Source organism: Podarcis liolepis (genome assembly GCF_965112155.1).
Source record: "Podarcis liolepis genome assembly, chromosome: 3".
Classification (NCBI taxonomy): domain Eukaryota; kingdom Metazoa; phylum Chordata; class Lepidosauria; order Squamata; family Lacertidae; genus Podarcis; species Podarcis liolepis.
Window position 1 is genome coordinate 54344567 of NC_139557.1, and position 18222 is coordinate 54362788.

An 18222-nucleotide genomic window follows, 5' to 3' on the forward strand; every position below is an offset into this window, starting at 1 on the left:
TATATCTCAATTAATTAAGCACTGTGAAATCCTTTGGGGAGTAAAGGGATGGTACATGGATGCCTGGTGCTTATAGCACATTTATTGGAGATTTGTAGTGTGACTTTTAAACGAATGTTTAAATGCAACTTCCTCTTCCATTTGTGTTCTTCCTTTCAGTGTAAAGTTGTCTTTACCGAGTTTATTATATATCATATCATTTATCAATGTAGAAAATGCACGTACAGTGTGATCTTCTCAGGCATGAGCCCTGTTGAATTCAATGGGACTTATTCCCGAGTAAGCATACAGAGGAGTGCAGTCTTATTCTTTTATGATATTCAGCCCAACCTAGATTTATGCAGACATAAGTTCCGTTCTGTTCAATGAAACTTGAATGCTGCTACATTAAGATTTGTTTATTTCCATTTACATGGATACTGAGAATGGTGAGGGTGAAACAGGGAACTCCATAGTAATCCAGACACTAACTCTTGCATTTAGCTTGACTTAAGGCAGGTTAAAATGTCACCACCCCTGCATGGAAGTGGACAATTGGTGTGTCACCTGCAGCTATAATAACGAAAGAGTGTAAAGACACTTGCTACACTGTTTATCTAAATTGCCGGGAGCCTTAATGCTGCAGAGTCCTTAGCTGGCTTGCCCAGTGAGCCCACAGAGAAGTGGCTAGCTGAGTGCATCACTTCACTACGGGCACAAACTGGTTCAGGCCAAGTGGTTCAACCCAGAGCTGTTTGTAGCATTGGGCGAAATAGTCTGGAAGAGGCACTGAGACAAACTCATTGATCAGCCAGGAAAGAAGTGAAACTGCTAGCCAGTCTCACATGCAGCAGTGTGAATATTTAGGCCGATGCTTAATTCACACCTGCCTGTATTAGGAACATTTCCCAAATTATCTTTCAAAATAACTACCACCAGGAAACATCTGAATCCACCCATGTTGGGGAAAACAGGACGGCCTCAACATGACAGGCAGGGCTGCAAGCACAGCAGTCTCCTCATCCACTGATCTACATATACAAAGACATTCTGAACTTCTGGAAATTCTACTCTTGCAGCTTTGAATGGCACCAAGTCCCACCAGAAAGGAAAAATACTGATCCTCCTCTGGTATCTTGAAAGGAAACTATTTATCTCCAGATTTAGGCAGCTCTACCACACTTTCTCTAAGGAGAGTAAGTTTGTGTGTGATTTTTGTCCACCCTTTTCCTGTCTCACCCTGTTTTTTCTTCTTCACATTTTCCCTTTCCTGTATCAACTTCTGGACTCCAAAGTGAATGATGTTTGTCGCTGGGGTTGCCCAACTACTCCTATGAGAGCCAAGGCCTCCTGTGTCACCTGAAAGCCTAACAAATGCATCATGTCAGGGATATGGAACCTGGGGCCTTCCCATGCGCTGCTGAGCTCCATCATCCATTGGCCATGCTGGCTGAGGTTCCCATTCCAGGTATGTCTTCATAGACTTGAGTTCCTTTCATCCTATGCACCACACAGTCTGCCAGAGCTTATGTCACAGTAAATGTGTGAAAGGTTTTCAGGTACCACAAGACTCTTCGTCATTGTTGGTTTTGCTACAGTAGGCTAACAAGCCGAGAGCCATTGCAGCATAATGGTTACAATGTAGGGGAGCCAACTTGAATGAAATTTGGGGAGGGGAAGTAAGCCCCACCCTGCATAATTGATCATAACTGAACCAGACAGAGGGCCTTCTCGGTAGTGGCGCCCGCCCTCTGGAACACCCTCCTATCAGATGTCAAGGAAATAAATAACTATCCGACTTTTAGAAGACATCTGAAGGCAGCCCTGTTTGGGGAAGTTTTAAATGTTTGAAGTTTTATTCTGTTTTTAGTGTTCTGTTGGGAGCTGCCCTGAGTGGCTGGGGAAACCCAGCCAGATGGGCAGGGTACAAATAATAAAATTATTATGATTATCACAAGATGCAGTGCATGCACACGGTTTGAATAGCAATGCCCATGAACTGGGGGTGAGGGGGAGGTAGCCCCTTCAAATATTTTGGTGGGGGGTTGAAAGGACCTCAGCCCCTAGGAGTTGGCTCCTTTGTTACAGTGCTGGACTAGGACCTGGGAGACAAGGGGTCAAATCCCCACTTGGCCATAAAAACTCACTGGGTGCCTTTGGACCAGTCACTGCCTCCCAGCCTAACCTACTTTGGCGAAAGAAAAGGTAGGGAATAAATGCAACAAATAAATAATCAACAAACATGGCTCCCCCTTTGGAAATGGTTCCAAGAAGTTGTTCAGAGAAAGGAAATGATCCCCCCTCCCCGCTCTCAGAGCTCCTTTGCTCTCTTGGGGTTTCTTCCAGCTGGTTCCTTTGCGAGTCTCCTCCCAACTCCAGCAGCCCATCTTCCTCTCCACCCAACCCCCCGCCCCTCTTGAGGGTCCATCTGCTTGGTGCTGCCGCGCCTCGCCCTCGCTTGCTCGCTCGCTCGCTCCCTCCCTCTCACGCGAGCCCCTCCCCTCCCTTTCGAATCTTCCCCGGCCGTCGCCTAGGCAACCAGCCGATACCGTGTAAATAGGCACCCTGCAAAAGCAAGGCAGCCGGAGTAACAAAGGAGCAATAAAGGAGCCGAGCCTTCTCAAATGAGGCTGGCCGAGAGAAAAGAAAGGAGTCCCCAGACTAGCTCAGTTTGCCCTCCTTTTGATGCAGATGCTTGCAAGAGATGCCTGTGGCCGTCGCCGCCGCTGCCTCCTTCCTCTTCCTCCTAAGACAGGATTCTCAGCAGCGATTTAAACCGACAGCTCCCAAATAATGGAGATGGAAGGGAATATGGTGGTGTTCCAGTGACGAAAAATCAACAGGGTCCAAAACTGCACCTGGATGCTAATGGATTTATCCAGATGACGTTTCGGTTGGGGACTGCCACATGTGCACACACACACACGCACACGGTCGGCTTGCATCAACTAGTGCTGCCGGCTGCCTGCCCGATTTCCCTGAAGGGCGATAAGCCCTGTTTGTTGGCACGATGCACATCTACAAAAAAAAGGGGGGGCTCTAGGGGAATATAACTTGGAGAGTGAATAATGCATCGAGCTGAAGCAGCGTGTCTAAAACCGTCGTCGTCGTCCCCCATCCCCTTTCCAAAAGAGCGAGAAATAATGATTAAAACAAAGAAATCGCGGTTGGCACTAATGGATTTCCACCACGCGATCCATTTTTCCCGTCCTCCGGGCTGGAGAAAGGAATTGCATTTGAAGGAATACCGCGGGGGAGGCGAGGGAATAAGGAAGGAAGCGGGGAGGGCGGGGGGAAAGAGAGGAGGAAAGCTTGATGTAAAAACCAAATGCCTCGTGGTGTATTTTGCCCACAAGAAACTAAATATTCTTTGACTGAGTGCCATCTTGCTAAAAATACTAGAGTGTTGGCAAGGGAAGGGGGGGGGTATTACTGAACGGCAGTGAGTGCACAAATCTGGAGCCATCACACAATGAAGTCCGTAGGGAGGGAGAAGGGTGGGCTGTGGAGCTGCTGCTTTGCAAACCCCCTTTTAAAAACCATCAACCCCCCCCCCAACCTCAACCCACCGGCATTTTGGTATCCTGAGTGATGTGATTGCTTTCGAAGCAGCGAGAGGAGAGATCGCTCGGCGTTTGCTATCACTCCACTGTAGCCATTTAAACTGAACGGGCGGAAAGGGGGGGGGCGGGAGAGAAAGCCCACCGTGAAGCTATGCTAGGGTTGTACTCTAAACAATGCAAAGCTAGGTGTGCCCAAAGCTCACGGATTTCGATGCGTGGGGGGAGGGAAGGAGGTGAAGTATAGGATCGGGCTGCGCGGTGCTTAAGGTGGGAAGCCCCCTCCCCTGCCTCTGTCGAAATCCAGACCATTCGCGTTTGCACACAAGCCATCATGGCTCCGACGTGCACCACATGGAAACGAATCAAGACTCCCATTCCATTTGGCTAGGAGCGTTTTCCAAGTACACGTGGACGCTTCTCTCGCTCTTTTTGGAAAACACACAAGCAGCTCTTCTTGATGGCATTGGATTCATTTCATCATCATCATTTTTTTAAAGGGGCTTTGCAGTCTCAGCAGCTTTTTTTAAAAAAAAATTTAGATACAAATCAAAGTTAATCAGGCAGCGAGATTCAATTAGACCCGTAGACTCCTCGCAAAATATTTTATTTCAAACCAATACTGATGGGGGGAAGGGCACTCTCCCTTTCCTTAGCCATGGCAGCAGCGGCGACGGCAGCTGGTGGAAGCATTTTTCACATCTGGCCTACAGACCTAATAACGTTCAACTCGTGATCTCGTTTGGCGAAACTTGATCTACGTGGTTTAAATACCTTCCAAATTGGGACGATTGAACAATTGCAACCAATTAAAGGGGGGGGGGGCGAAACCTCGAGCCTCCATATCTGTTGAGTCCTCCACCCCCACCCACCTCTTCGAGCTGAAAAGGGGGAGGAGGAAAAGGCATGGAAAGGGGGGGGGGAGGCAGCGGGGGCGAGAAGATGAAATCACAAACACACACACAAGTCAAACCATTGTCTCTAACTTAACACGGGGCTTGGGGGGGGGGAGGAGAAGGAAGACACGGAGAGACAGACACCAAACAGAGGCTCCCACCACTGCAAGAAGAGGGATACCTTCTCTCCCTCTTCCTCACCCCCCCCCCGCTTTTTATGAGGAGTGTTCGTCCGCCAGCGAAAGGAAAGGGAAATAAACTCTGTCTCCCACCGTGCAGCGTTCGATTCCCCCCCCCCGCACCTACCCCGCTTTTTAAAGAGAAATCGGGGTGCACGCTCTAATCTCATTAATTTATTTATATTCTTCGGAGTATTAATTATCAGTCCAAGGCCGATTTCAAATTATTTGCAATCGCAGCTCCATTGTTCGCTCCAATTGGAGGCCCCGCCCCCTCTTTTGTCTGGCGGCGCCGTGATTGGTCGGCGGCGGGCGGGGGCTGCCGTCAGCGCTCGGGAAGCCCATTCATCTGTGCACTTGGGCGTTGGACTCCGCATCTTATTAGCGACCAGGGAGATTTCTCCATTTTCCCCTTGTCTACAGTACGGCTACAAATCTGGGATTTTTTATTACTTCTTTTTTTGTACTAACCTTGGGCTTCTAATATTTTTGCTCGACTTTTTTCCTCCTTCCTTTTTCCCCCCTTTTGCTTCTGCGCTGCTGCTTTTTTGACCTCTCCAGCTTTTAATTTTTTTTTAATAAAAAAAAAAATCCGGGAGTGTACATATTTTAAAATAATCGGTTGTCTTCTCTATTTTTTTCCCACCCCCACCCCCCATCACCTCCTCCTCCTCCTCCTCCTCCTCCCCCTCTGGTGTGTGTTTGTGTTGCTGCTCTTCAGGCTGCTGGTCTCCCAGCATTTATACGAACCCACCGCTCTTTGTTTCCCCCCTTCTTTTGGATCTGTTGAGTTTCTTTGTTGAATAAAACCAGCATGGGTGCTCAGTTCTCCAAGAACGCTGCAAAAGGCGAAGCAGCCGCCGAGAAGCCCGGGGAAGCGGTCCCTGCGTCGCCTTCGAAGGCGAATGGACAGGTAAGCGGGGTGCAATGGGGAGAAGCGAAGAATGGTGGTAATGGAATAATGTCTCTCTCGCTTTGAAGAAAATAAATGGTGTGCACGGTGTTTCGTTCGGCTCCCACTTTCTTGCTTGGTGGGGATGCATGGCTTTAAAAAATAATCTTGACTACAGCCCTTTAAAAGAATGGTAATGAAAAGGAGTGGCTTTTCGCACTGCTGTGGACCCAGTTTTTTTAGGCGTAGTAGTGTGGTGGTGGCAGAAATTTGCTAGATGCTTGTGTACAGTGAGATGTGTTTTCCCTTTGGCGTGGTGCACAGTTTGCTTCTTATAGACTGGCGGCATCTTTGAAGACCTTTTTGGTGTATTCGTGCTCTTGGTTGGAAGTGATCGTGTGCTCCTCTCTCTATGGCTTCCTATCCTGTAGCAGCCCCTATTCTGTTCTTTCTCTCTCTCCCCCCCCCCCCCATTTCTCCTCTTTGGCGCGTGAGGAGAGTGTAGTGGAGCTTGGTAGTGATAAGGCAATGGCAAGCGACAGCGGTGCTTGGTGGGTGGGGGGCGCTGGAGAGTTGTCCGTGTGTATTGGGGAAGGGGCTAAGAGACCGTCTTCTCCATCTTGCTTGCTGGATCCTTCTTCGCTCTGTCGGTTGCCTGCATACAAGCTTGCGGCACACGCTGAATGTGGTTGATCGTAGACGGCACTACGAGATCCCCCCCCCCCGTGTGCATATTATTGTTGTAGCCAAGGCTACTCTCCCGGCATTGGTGGGAGATTAGGGCGAGATTTTCGGAGAAGCGCTGCTGTGCGCGCGCTTCGGAGAGCTGTTGCTAAGGGATGCGCGAGCGTGCCGACGGCACCGGGCTGAACGTGGGGCAGCCCGGGCGGCTTGCGCGCCTGCAACCGCGTGCATGTGCATGTGGCGGCGCTTCGCTCTCGGCCGTGCGCGCCACGCTGTGGAGGGCGCCGGGCTGCACCACGCCTCTTAGCGGCAGCTGCTGTCTTGTCGCCTCGCTGCTCCACGGAGGAGCTGGAGGCGCGCTTTGCATAGAAATAAAAAGGCAACCGGTGCGCTGGGGAGCGGAGGCGCCGCTCGTTCCACTACGGTGGGCGGGAGGTGGGGATTTGTCTCTCCGTTTGGCACCAGGAAGGAGGTGGTGGTGGTAGAAGGAAGGGGCTGGGAGAAGCTGCGGCTGCGGACGGAGCTTTTGTTCGCCCATCAGAGGCGATCCTGGCCAAGGCGACGCTTCCTCCTGCTTCGCCAGCGCTTCTCTCCGAAGTCTCCTCCCTCGGCGCTTCGCTCCTCCTTCGGGTGGATTTGGCAAAATGGAGCCGCAGTGCCCTCTGCCGGCGGAGTCTCCTCGCTGCCTTGGCCTCGTTCGATTCTCGCAGGGTGTGTTGAGAAAAGGTGGTGGAGATGATGGGTGATGCTCGCGCGCGCGCGGGGGGGGGTGTTAAATAAATCGCAGAAGGGAAGAAGCGTGGACGGCGGCCACGCGGCGTGTTTCCAAACGACGCTGACTTGACGCCGCGCCCAAATAGCTGGGTGGGGGGAGCCCTGAAGGGACGAGCCGGAGTGAAAAGGGCGCGGGGAGGAGGGGCTTGCGTCTGAATGGCGTCGCCTCCCCTCTCCAGAGCCCGGCCATTGCGTCACGCGCGCTCCTCGGGAAAAGCAGCGGGAAAGTCGCTGGCAACGTGCTGCCGTGGCTGGCCCAGGGAGTTCTGTCACACAACCTGATTTGTGCAATGCTAGGTTCCTTTGACTAGATTCATATCCCTTTGACTGAAAGTGCCTCAATGGCACAAACAGGGTGTGTATAGTCCTGTGTCCACCTGCGCTTGACGTGAGAGAGAGCTTCCTCTCGCTCCCCCTTCTCCTCGAATAACGCTGAGTTCATCTCTTCCAGGAGAACGGCCACGTGAAGGTGAATGGCGACGCCTCGCCAGCTGCCGCCGAGGCGGGCAAGGAGGAGGTCCAGGCGAACGGCAGCGCTCCGGCCGAGGAGTCTGTGAAGGAGGAGCAGAGCCCTTCGGAGGCTGCCTCGGAGAAGGAGGCGGCCGAGGCCGAGAGCACGGAGCCGGCCTCTCCCGTCGAAGGGGAGTCCTCCTCCAAGGCCGAGGAGGCAGCCACCCCTTCGTCCAGCAACGAGACCCCTAAAAAAAAAAAGAAGCGCTTTTCCTTCAAAAAGTCCTTTAAGCTAAGCGGCTTCTCCTTTAAAAAGAACAAAAAGGAGTCTGGGGAAGGAGCCGAGAACGAAGGGGCGGGCGCTGCGGGAGAAGGGGGCAAAGAGGAAGGGGCGGCCGCCACCCCGGAGCCCGCCAGCAACGAGGAGGAGAGCAAAGCGGCCGCCCAGGAGGCGTCTCCTTCCGCTGCTGCCGCCGCCACCGGCAGCACAGAGGAGGCCAAAGAGGAGGCCGGGGGCTCTCAGGAGGCCAAATCGGAAGAGACTGCACCCGAGAAGCCTGCTGGGGAGGAGGCCAAGCCTGCCGAAGAGCAGAAGCCCGAGGAGAAGCAGGAAGAGGCGCCAGCTGCCCCCAGCGCTGCCCCCGAAGCCAGCTCAACTGAGCAAGAGGCGCCCAAAGCAGAGGAGCCGGCGGCAGCGGCGGCAGCTCCTACACAGGAAGCCCCGTCCGAGTCTAGTCCAGAAGCTCCACCAGCTGAGTCGGCAGAGTAAAAAAAGAGAGCGAGAGAGAGAGGAAAATTTGGCAATTTTGAGATGATTGAACTTTTCTTCCCCCCCGTTTGTTTGTTTGGAGTGGTGCCAGGTACTGGTTCTGGAGAACTTGTCTACAACCAGGGATTGATTTAAAAGATGTCTTTCTCTTTTTTGTCTCTACCCACAGATCCCATCTCAGATCATTCTGTTACCACCATTCCAACCGGCAGAGGAGAGACTAAACGCCTCCCTCTGCCTCGTTCCTCCTCCTCCTCCTCTTTTTTTTTTTGCATCAGTATTAATGTTTTTTGCATACTTTGCATCTTTTACTCAAAATGTAAACTTTTTTTTTCTCTGTCAATCTATGGACATGCCCATATATGAAGGAAATGGATGGGTCAATAAAGGGATAGCAAATGAAGTGATAAGGGGTCACAGTGGGGAATTAGTGGTGCAGATAATTTGCCAAGAAAATGTGCCACAAGAAATAAGGGGTTAGTCTTTTTTAAAAAAGAAAGTTATTACAATGTATTTTGTGAGGCAGATGTTCTATAAGGTTTACAACACTACAAGTCTTGACTAAGAAGGAAGAAGAAAAATTCCAATACTCAGATTTTAAAAAAAAGATCATAGTCTTAGGAAATTCATTTAAACCATAGGAACTTTCACTTATCTCATGTTAGCTGTACCAGTCAGTGATTAAGTAGAAATACAAGTTGTATAGGCTTTATTGTTTATTGCTGGTTTATGACCTTAATAAAGTGTAATTATGTATTACCAGCAGGGTGTTTTTAACTGTGACTATTGTATAAAAACAAATCTTGATATCCAGAAGCACATTAAGTTTGCAACTTTTTCCACCCTGCCCATTTTATTTTTATTTTTTTGTAAAATTGCAGTAATCTTGGACCTTAAAAGAAAAAAAACCACACACAATTTTAAACTCAACCAAGCTGTGATAAGTGGAATGGTTACTGTTTATACTGTGGTATGTTTTTGATGACAGCAGACGATGCTTTCTTTTTCCAGTTGTCTTTCAGAATAAAGAATAAAAACCAGTTTCAGATGCAATGGTTTTTGTGTAGCATCTTGTCTATCATGTTTTTGTAAATACTGGAGAAGCTTTGACCAATTTGACTTAGAGATGGAATGTAACTTTGCTTACAAAATTGCTATTAAATTCCTGCTTAAGGTGTTCTAATTTTCTGTGAGCACACTAAAAGCGAAAAATAAATGTGAATAAAATGTAGAATTGGCTGTGTTTCTTTTTCTGGATACTCTTGATAGCTTAGTAGATAGCCTGTATTGTCTAAATTTGTATAAAAGAAGGCACTTGTTTGCCACTTAACATTATTCTTTATTTCTAAATTACGGATTGTGTGGTCTTCTGGCCCTACTTAAAAGCTGTATCTGTAGAGGGAAGAGCATTCAGGCCTTCTAAATAGAGATGTGCATTGGCTTTTGAATGAATAACCTGTGCTACTTTGGACATATGATTGGCTAATATGTCAGATCTGGGGGGGAGGGGGGGACAAGATAAGTGTGTTCACAACAAGCTTGCACAAGTTGACTTTAGCTAGAATGGATATGTGTGTAGTCAGAGCCTTGAGGACCACTTTATGGTACATTAGATTATTATCTCTTAGCTTGAGTTGACTTGACACTTTGGCTGTGGTTGTTTGGGATATCTTGGGCTTAGCCTGAGTTTTCAAACAGGGATGCCTGAATTCAGGTGTAAGACAGCAAAGGTCCAATCTTACATGCGACTTCTTAACCATTTCAGCATCTACTTCAGTGCCTAACTTTAAGCTTGCCAGCCTTGGAAGTTTGGCCTAAAGTAAAAAAGAAAAGAAAAAAAGTTTTTGTTCTACCAAATTGTTGAGCAATACTTTTTGTATGTTACTCCCAGCTTAATAGGTGAGCTAGCAAACAAACAAACAAACAAAAAAGATTGCTATATTTGTCTACAAAAGGGTCACTTGGTGCTTGCCTTTTAACTGTTTAGACTTTTGGGCTAATTTCCACCAAAATTGCTCAGGGCAAAATATGCCTTAATAAAACAGTAGGCTTTTGTAAAAAACAAAAAAAAACCACAAAAAACAAATACAGAGTAGTAATGGTGTTGGAGGGTGGAAATTGATTCAAGGAAGTGTTGCTCCTAGGTTTATAGGTGAAATTTAGTGTTACACTTAACTTGCTTCCATCTATGTTTTCAGCAGTAACTTGCGTTGGAAGCAATTACACTCACTTTATATGAGAGTGGCACATTAGCACCTTGTTCCCTAAAGAACAAAGCCTGAGCTGAATGAAGTTCAATGGATTCCATACTGAATACATACTCTTATTCAGCTGTCCACATCTTTTTTATTTTTTATTTTTGGCTTGTATATATACTCTGGTCACCCTGGTATTATTTCTCTGTAGTGTTAGAAATGTATTGACTATTATGCTTTAAATGGCCATGGGATGAAATAAATGGATGTAAAATGAGAGCTTCCATACCGGTGTCGTTCTTGGACTGCATCTGTTGGGAACACAACATTCATACCTCTTGATAAAATGTTGACAACAGCATGGCTGCACTCCTCTCTTCTGTTGCTCTTGGTGCGTCATAAATGTGTGTTCTTAAGTCAGTAAAATAAAGCTGGGCTTGATTTTTTTATTTTTTACATATTCTGCACTTAAATGGAATTCTCTCCATCTCCAAAAACTAGCTGGGACACAGTTTTATATATATCAAGTCCCACTGCTTTCAATAGAACAGAGCCAGCTGGAATGCTGCAAACTAGGAAACGCATGTATTGTAAGGTACACTTATCTCAGAACTTTGTGGGGCAGCAGTTCTCTGTAGAGCAATAGCTTTGATTTGCCTCTGTATCAGGTCTTCCCAAACCTGGTATTCGCTAGATGCTTTGGACTAACAAGTGTTCTAAACCAAAGAATATGGAGGGCACCAGGTTGGGAAGATTGCTCTGTGCGATATATAGAATGGCTGGAATTCACACTCTCTGAAATGTGCAGATTACATGTCTTGGTTTCTTAATTATGTTAAACTAATTATTTCCATCCATCCCCCAAAAATGTCCACTATTGCATCACTCAAGATTCTTGGTCACTTGTAGAATTAACTGCATAGTTAACAAATTTCTGCTCCTCCTCCCTGAACATGTCTGGCTTCTACAAGCAGTAGCGTGAGTGAAAAGTGCTTTGTTGACACCAGTACAGTTGGTTAGCCAGTTGGAAGCAAAATGCTAGGTTAGACAGCCATGCGGCCTTCTATAGTAGTCTGCTAGATTCCAGTCTACACTGAAGTTGGATAATTTATCTTAATGTTGGACAGTCGTTTATTTTCCTAGTACAGGAAACACTGCTGTGGATTTTAAATTATTGCAGGGATTATTTCTCAAACAATATACTATCAGATGTCCCATAGTGGAACTACCTAATTAAATGAGTGCCGCTGCATAGCAAGTGGAGGATTAAATCGTTGGATGTTGAAAAAGAATAGCACACAATAGAATTCTATGGAACAATTGAGTTTACCATGGAAATGTACTGTTGAATATTTTGAATTGGCAGCTAACTTACACAGTACTTGATGAACAAAAGTACTGAAGCTGCATTCTTACCTTGAAGCAGCCCATTCGTTAAATAGCACTTTCTTTCTATGGGTGAATTAGGTGCTGGTATCTTATTAAGCCTCATGTGCTAGATCGTGATTTCCATTTTTTAAACCAATGAAGAATCAGTGTTGTAATTCAAGGCATGCATATGTGATGATAATAATTTATACGCCGCCCATCTGGTTGGGTTTCTTCAGCCACTCTTGGGGGGCTTACAACATACCTGAAAACATAATACTGTAATAACATCAGTCCTTAAAAACTTCCCTAAACAGTGCTGCCTTCAGACGTGGAAGTAAATCCCACTTCTGAGAAAATGTGGTTGGAGCTGGACTTCCAGTTCAAAAGATATGTACTTAGACACAATCCCCATTGATTTCAGTGGGAAATGTAACAATCTCAGAGTTACTGACCTGAGACCATTTTTGTTATGTCTGAGTTGAGATTTGAATGCAAAGATTTAAGTCCTGACGCTCTGTTGGCTGGCCCATCATGATCGCTAACAATGTTTTCCAGCAGCCTGATCATAGTAAATTATAGTAGGTTTTTAAGATAACAGATGAGATTCAACATAACATGAATGGATGTCTGTTGTGATCACATACAATAATGGGACCTTGCTCCCCTGCAGTCCCCATTCCCAAAATGGTTACTCCAGAGGGTTGAGGGATCTTCTGGAGATGCTACTTCCCTAGGCTGGAGGAGAGAGAAGAGAAACCAAAAGTCCTGTTGCACAAGTGGGCTTTTGCTCAACAAGACACATTTGGTTGTCACCAAGCTGAGAATTGATTAAAACAAATTCTTCTGAAAGGATTGTGTGCAATAGCCAGCTTGTGCTCTCTGAACATCCTGGTTGTTCAACAAATTTTAGCTGTGGAGTCTTATACAGTGGCATCCTTCAGCAAAGTGCATTGTACTTGTTCATAAACCCACTAGTACCAAGTTCCATTGAATTCAGTGGGGCATATTTTTGAGTAAACGTGTATAGGATTGTACTGGAAATTTCACAGGCTGCCAAATATTTTAGAACAAAGATAATCTAAATCCACCATAAAGCTTTGTCTTCCACAGATTAATAACCAGTGATTCCGCCCCTCACTCCCAGTGCTACTATTTTTGTTAAAAACAACAACCATAATCTTCCTGATCTATATTCACTAAAATTAGGTGGTGGTGATGTTACCCTGTGTAAAGAATTGCAGTGAAATAAATGGAAGAGCATCAAGTGTTCTGAAATGTTGGACTATGTCATAGCAATCCTATTTGGGGGGGCATTCATGGCATAGAAACTACCCTATCCATGCCCTTTTGGGCTTGCACCAGTCAGGGCAGAGACCGTGGGGTGGCAGATTTTCCCCAAGCAATTTTTGTGTGTTTCCTCTTTTCTTTTCCGCCCATTGGTTCCTATGGGAGGGAAATTCCCTATGCCAGTATCAGGACTGGATTCATTTTCTTCCTGGGTAGGATTCTCTGAATCCAAGGCCTCCCTCAGTCTGCCCCTGACACACACATTACCTATAAATAAATATCGACCAAATTCATTTCTGTTAGCTTATCTGGAATATGGCTTGAATGTAGAAGGAATGGCTTTGAAACCAACAGTCAAAGCTGTGATAAACTTACAGTATCCATTTATGCCTGTATACTCTTGACTAATTATGAGAATTGCCAAATATGTTTCCTAAAAGCTATTTTAAAGGTTCTGTACCTAATGCCTGTATAATATTTCCAACATTTTGTAAGTGGGGTTTGAAAGTGTTTACAAGCTGTTCTGGGCACTTTACGCCAGCTAATCAAAAAGTGGTTGTAACTGAGCTGTAATTTTAGTAAGCGCTTGAATATATTTGGGATTGGCCTTTTCAAAGACCTACAAAAGTATTGACACTCAAGACTGAAACATGTTGAAGAAGAAAAGAATATTTATTTTGAACTGTTCCCCCGCCCCTGTTGTACAGTGTTGCAGTTGATAGTTACTTGTTAACATTTTCTGGAGACAAATAAGTATGTTTGCACGCTTCTGGGCACCACAATTTCTCCAGGGAGACATGAGAATAATAATAATTGTGTATGACTACATGGGACAATGTAGAAGTAAAACTGCCATTAATCAATTTACCTTGGAATAAGGAAAGCAAGTTAACATTGAAAGTGCTAATTTACTCATCTGTATGTGTGGAAGGGTTTGCCTAGGGTGCTTCAAAACAAAAGCAAGCTGTCTATTTAATGTGAATATGATGTGAACTTAAATTGAAGAACAATCTTGTTGCATGAGAGATTTCCCCCCATTTCCGCAGGTTAAGATGCACTTCCTTTTTTAAGAAATCCAAGTCCACTAATCCTTGAACCAAATAAGAATCAAAGCAAGAAAAAGAGGGTTCTTCTTCTTTTCCTTCTTCTCCGGTTGGGCACTGAGTATAGGTCAACTATCTGCATAAGATCATTGGTGTCTACCTGCAAGTCTTAGATTGCCTTTGAATGTCATCAAGCCTTCCTGGAACTGCATGGGGCAAATGTGCTTGGTTGATTTCAGCCAGAGAAATCAACTTGCTTTCTGACCTTTGCTTAACCGTTTGCTGGCATTTGCATCCTGCACTGCAGAAGACAACTCCGGAGCTATGCTAATGTGTGCTGAGTTCCTTAAGGATTCCATCTCTTTTCATGCACCACATAATTTCACGTGCACCAAGGGTGGAGAAGCTCAGGCCTGGAAGTGAAGAGTAGCCTTCCAGGCTTTTCTATCAGGCCCTTAGGACGGTTCTCAGACCATGTCTCTTCCCCAGGTCACCCCCCCCCCACACAATGTCCCTGCTTCAAGCCCTCAAGTGTGTTATCCAGTGGAATGTATCCTTGGCCAGGGATAATGCCTCTTGCTTGCTTGGATGAAGAACTGTGTGTGTGTGTGTGTGTGTGTGTGTGTGTGTGAGAGAGAGAGAGAGAGAGAGAGAGAGAGAGAGAGAGAGAGAAGGGTGGGAAGGGGAAGCGGACTTTTGTGTTGTTGTTGGAATGCAACCTATTGTACAAAGGTAAAAGTTGTATCAGTTGCTCCATCCACTTTTTGCCTCTGCCTACACTGGCATGTAAGGGATGTGGGTGGCGCTGTGGGTTAAACCACAGAGCCTAGAACTTGCCGATCAGAAGGTCAGCGGTTCAAATCGCCGCGACGGGGCGAGCTCCCGTTTCTCGGTTCCTGCTCCTGCCAACCTAGCAGTTCGAAAGCACGTCAAAGTGCAAGTAGATAAATAGGTACCGCTCCAGCGGGAAGGTAAATGGCGTTTCCGTGCACTGCTCTGGTTCGCCAGAAGCGGCTTAGTCATGCTGGCCACATGACCCGGAAGCTGTATGCCAGCTCCCTCGTCCAATAAAGCGAGATGAGCGCCACAACCCCAGAGCGGTCACGACTGGACCTAATGGTCAGGGGTCCCTTTACCTTTACCTTACACTGGCATGTAGCCCATCAGGTAACATGGCCATGATAATGATGGATTTTTCTCAAATTACACCTGTCCCCTACATATGTCAGCATCATACACTTGATTTGCTAAACAGGAGGACCATGCATCTTTGCTTAAACAAATTCCTAACCTCCACAGGGTTTAAGGGCAATTTGGATGGTCTGCCCCCAAGGTCTGAATCTTCCCCCCAGAAACTCTGGGGGTATTTCTTGCCCTTAATGGCGGCCCTGTCCAAACCCGGTTGATCTCTGGAATAGGAGGATGACCTGGGTGGGTGACATAATTTATCAAGTGCTTTCTTGATACATCAGGAAGAACTTTCTGAAAAGTAATAGTTTTTTAAGCAGAAGTGTTGAATCACAAAAGTGCCATTTGTGATGGATGGTTTAGCTGAGATTCCTGCATTGATTCTATGAGTCTTCTACTGGTTTTCTGAGGAGCCTGGAGTGATGGAACAGCAGGGATGGTGGTTAGAATGCAGGGCAGAAACTCAGACTTAAGCTGACTGAACATGGACCAGACTCTAGTCTGTAGCAGCAATTGCAAAGGAAGCTGACTTCTCCATCACCATTGCATCTGCCCAGGGTCACTCTGTAGAGGTGATCCAAGTGTTGAAGTGCCCATTTCATATTACTCTCAGTAGTGTTTATGGAGGGTGGGCAGAGTGAGAGAGCAGAAGAGCCTTGCTAGCCTGCTGTGACCAATTTGCATACCATTATTGGATATAGTCATTCATAAAATCATTCCAGCATGAACTCCATATTAACTACTGACATTGTTTTGGATGTCTGCATACACAATAGGAGTAAAGAGGGAAAATGTAAGTGGCAAGATTGGCCAACCACCCGAGGTGTGTATATGAAGTGTCATTGTCCAGGATAGAACAAAATGTCAGATCAATCTCCCAGGTAAACCAGTCCAATCATCCTGATACTTCTCTCTCCAGGTCTTGGCTTGGTAGGTCATTAAACCCACTACCTGCAACATTTTGCTTCCTTTTACACCAATGCCTATGCAAACATCCAGAACAAAATTGATTGTGGAATAACACATAGGTTCAAGTTAAACGATTAAGAAATTGTGATAAAATAAATTGTCTGCTGTTCCCTCCCTGCCTTGCCAATGATACCTTTGCTGTTTATAACCTCCATTTCTTGCTCTTTCGCAACATGGCCCATTGCACGTCTGCTCAGAAGAAAGCCCTATGTGGTGCTCAGAGGAGCTTTGTGTCAGGTAAGTGTGCACAGGATGGCAGCCTCTCCCTAGATCACTGCATTTGTCTTCCTTGTCTCTCCCTGTTTATTGTATAGCTAGGGAAATCCACATACCATGTCTATTTTTATTCACTTTCTGGAACTGCTCTCTAGCACAGATTTGTCACCCTGGATTTTGGACTGGAGGAGCAACTATTTGCATATAGAGAGTCAATGACAGGCAACCGATGATGGGCAGGTTGTACTTGCCCTTAAACATTTTGTTTTCTGTCATTCTTTATTTTGCATGTGAAAATCATGTGTCAGTACTCCAAAATCAAGCAAAACAGATGCAATGCACTGATCTGCACAGCAAACGAAAACACTGGATTAGTTTCAAAGTCAAGTTATTTGTCACCGAGCTATACTTATGTTAGGAGCACACAGAAGTGAGATTTCTACCTGTAGTATCCCTTCAGAGGTCTGTTTTGAAAAGTAAATGGATTGTGAATCTTAATGTAATGTTTTGTGTGCCTGTTTCTTGACAGGTATTTCTCTATGGAGGATAAAATTTAGATCACAATTGGCCCCTTCAGGGAGGCTTTCAATTTAAACATCTATGTAAGTCAGGTATGTAAGCCTCATAGATTATACTTTCACTAGTATTCACCTTCCAGGGGGAAAAATGACTGTTATACAAAGCTGATATTAATGAAGCTGAATGCAGCACTTTAATTAAGAATGGGGAGAAACCAATGTATTAAAAGCAGATACATATTTTGAACAGATTTTATCATTATGTAGAAAATGAACGTGGAAAGAAGTATGGGTTTTATAGAAAGCTCTCTGGTGACACAGTGAGGCCACTGTAGTGTATTACTTCAGTGCGTCTATTTGTCTAGTTTGCTGCTAAATACACTGCCACAGAGAGAATATGTTTATTACATGAGTATAAAAGAAATGTTTCAAAATAGTCACTGGGGTGGGGAACCCCAAACACTATATTAAGCCAGTTCAGAAAGTCTTGGTAGGCTTTCTCCATAAATTCTGTTCTTAGTGGGCCGGATCATCAGTCTGGATAGCTCAGTTGGTTAGAGCTTGGGGTTGATAACACCAAGGTTGCTGGTTCGATCCCCACATGGGACAGCTGCATATTCCTGCATTGCAGGGGGTTGGACTAGATGATTCTCAGGGTCACGTTCAACTCTACAATTCAGTGATCCAGCAGGTTTATTTGCAATATAGGCTGGTGAAGCAGCAATATGTGTCTCCACAACTCCTTAAGTTGGTTCTCTCCTCACCCAATCAGCAGTGGAAGCTGGTTGAATGACTGCATGAGCAAGCTGGGAGCTTCCCAGTGAGTTTGTGAGTGCAAATTTATTTGCACTCAAGATTTCCCAGGTCTAAATTGACCGTTAAATTGAACATTATCTCCATTGGGCTATGCTGTTTGTGTATTCACCAAAGACGAGTTTTGGTCTTTCTGTTCCATATGAACCTCACAGAGGTTTCAACACGGAGGTGCTTTGTGCAGAAGCAGTACCATGCAAGGGCTCGGATCCCTTGCACTCCAGTGCTGCTACTGTGAGGGATATGCTACTACTTAAATGTGTGGTCCTTGTGAATGTGCACGGGACAAGGTCAAGAACATTTAGATGTTGCAATGTGAGGCATGCTGCTGTAAATCTATGGGTGCAATTTTGAAGCAACATGATGATTTCTTGATGCAATAGAACAAACAGTTTTAGGCAGAGTAACAAAAGAAAAATAAGTGATGCCTGTAATTAGA

General features: G+C 45.8%; 1 protein-coding gene across 1 annotated transcript; it reads left to right on the forward strand.

Annotated features, from left to right (window-relative positions):
- The first annotated feature begins 4796 nt into the window (after window positions 1-4796).
- MARCKS (myristoylated alanine rich protein kinase C substrate) lies at window positions 4797-10655 on the forward strand. The gene is made up of 3 exons (XM_083496201.1): window positions 4797-5036; window positions 5336-5527; window positions 7416-10655. Exons 2-3 carry the CDS (start codon window positions 5429-5431, stop codon window positions 8181-8183), a joined length of 867 nt encoding a protein of 288 aa, XP_083352327.1. The 5' UTR covers window positions 4797-5036; window positions 5336-5428; the 3' UTR covers window positions 8184-10655.
- Window positions 10656-18222: the final 7567 nt, after the last annotated feature.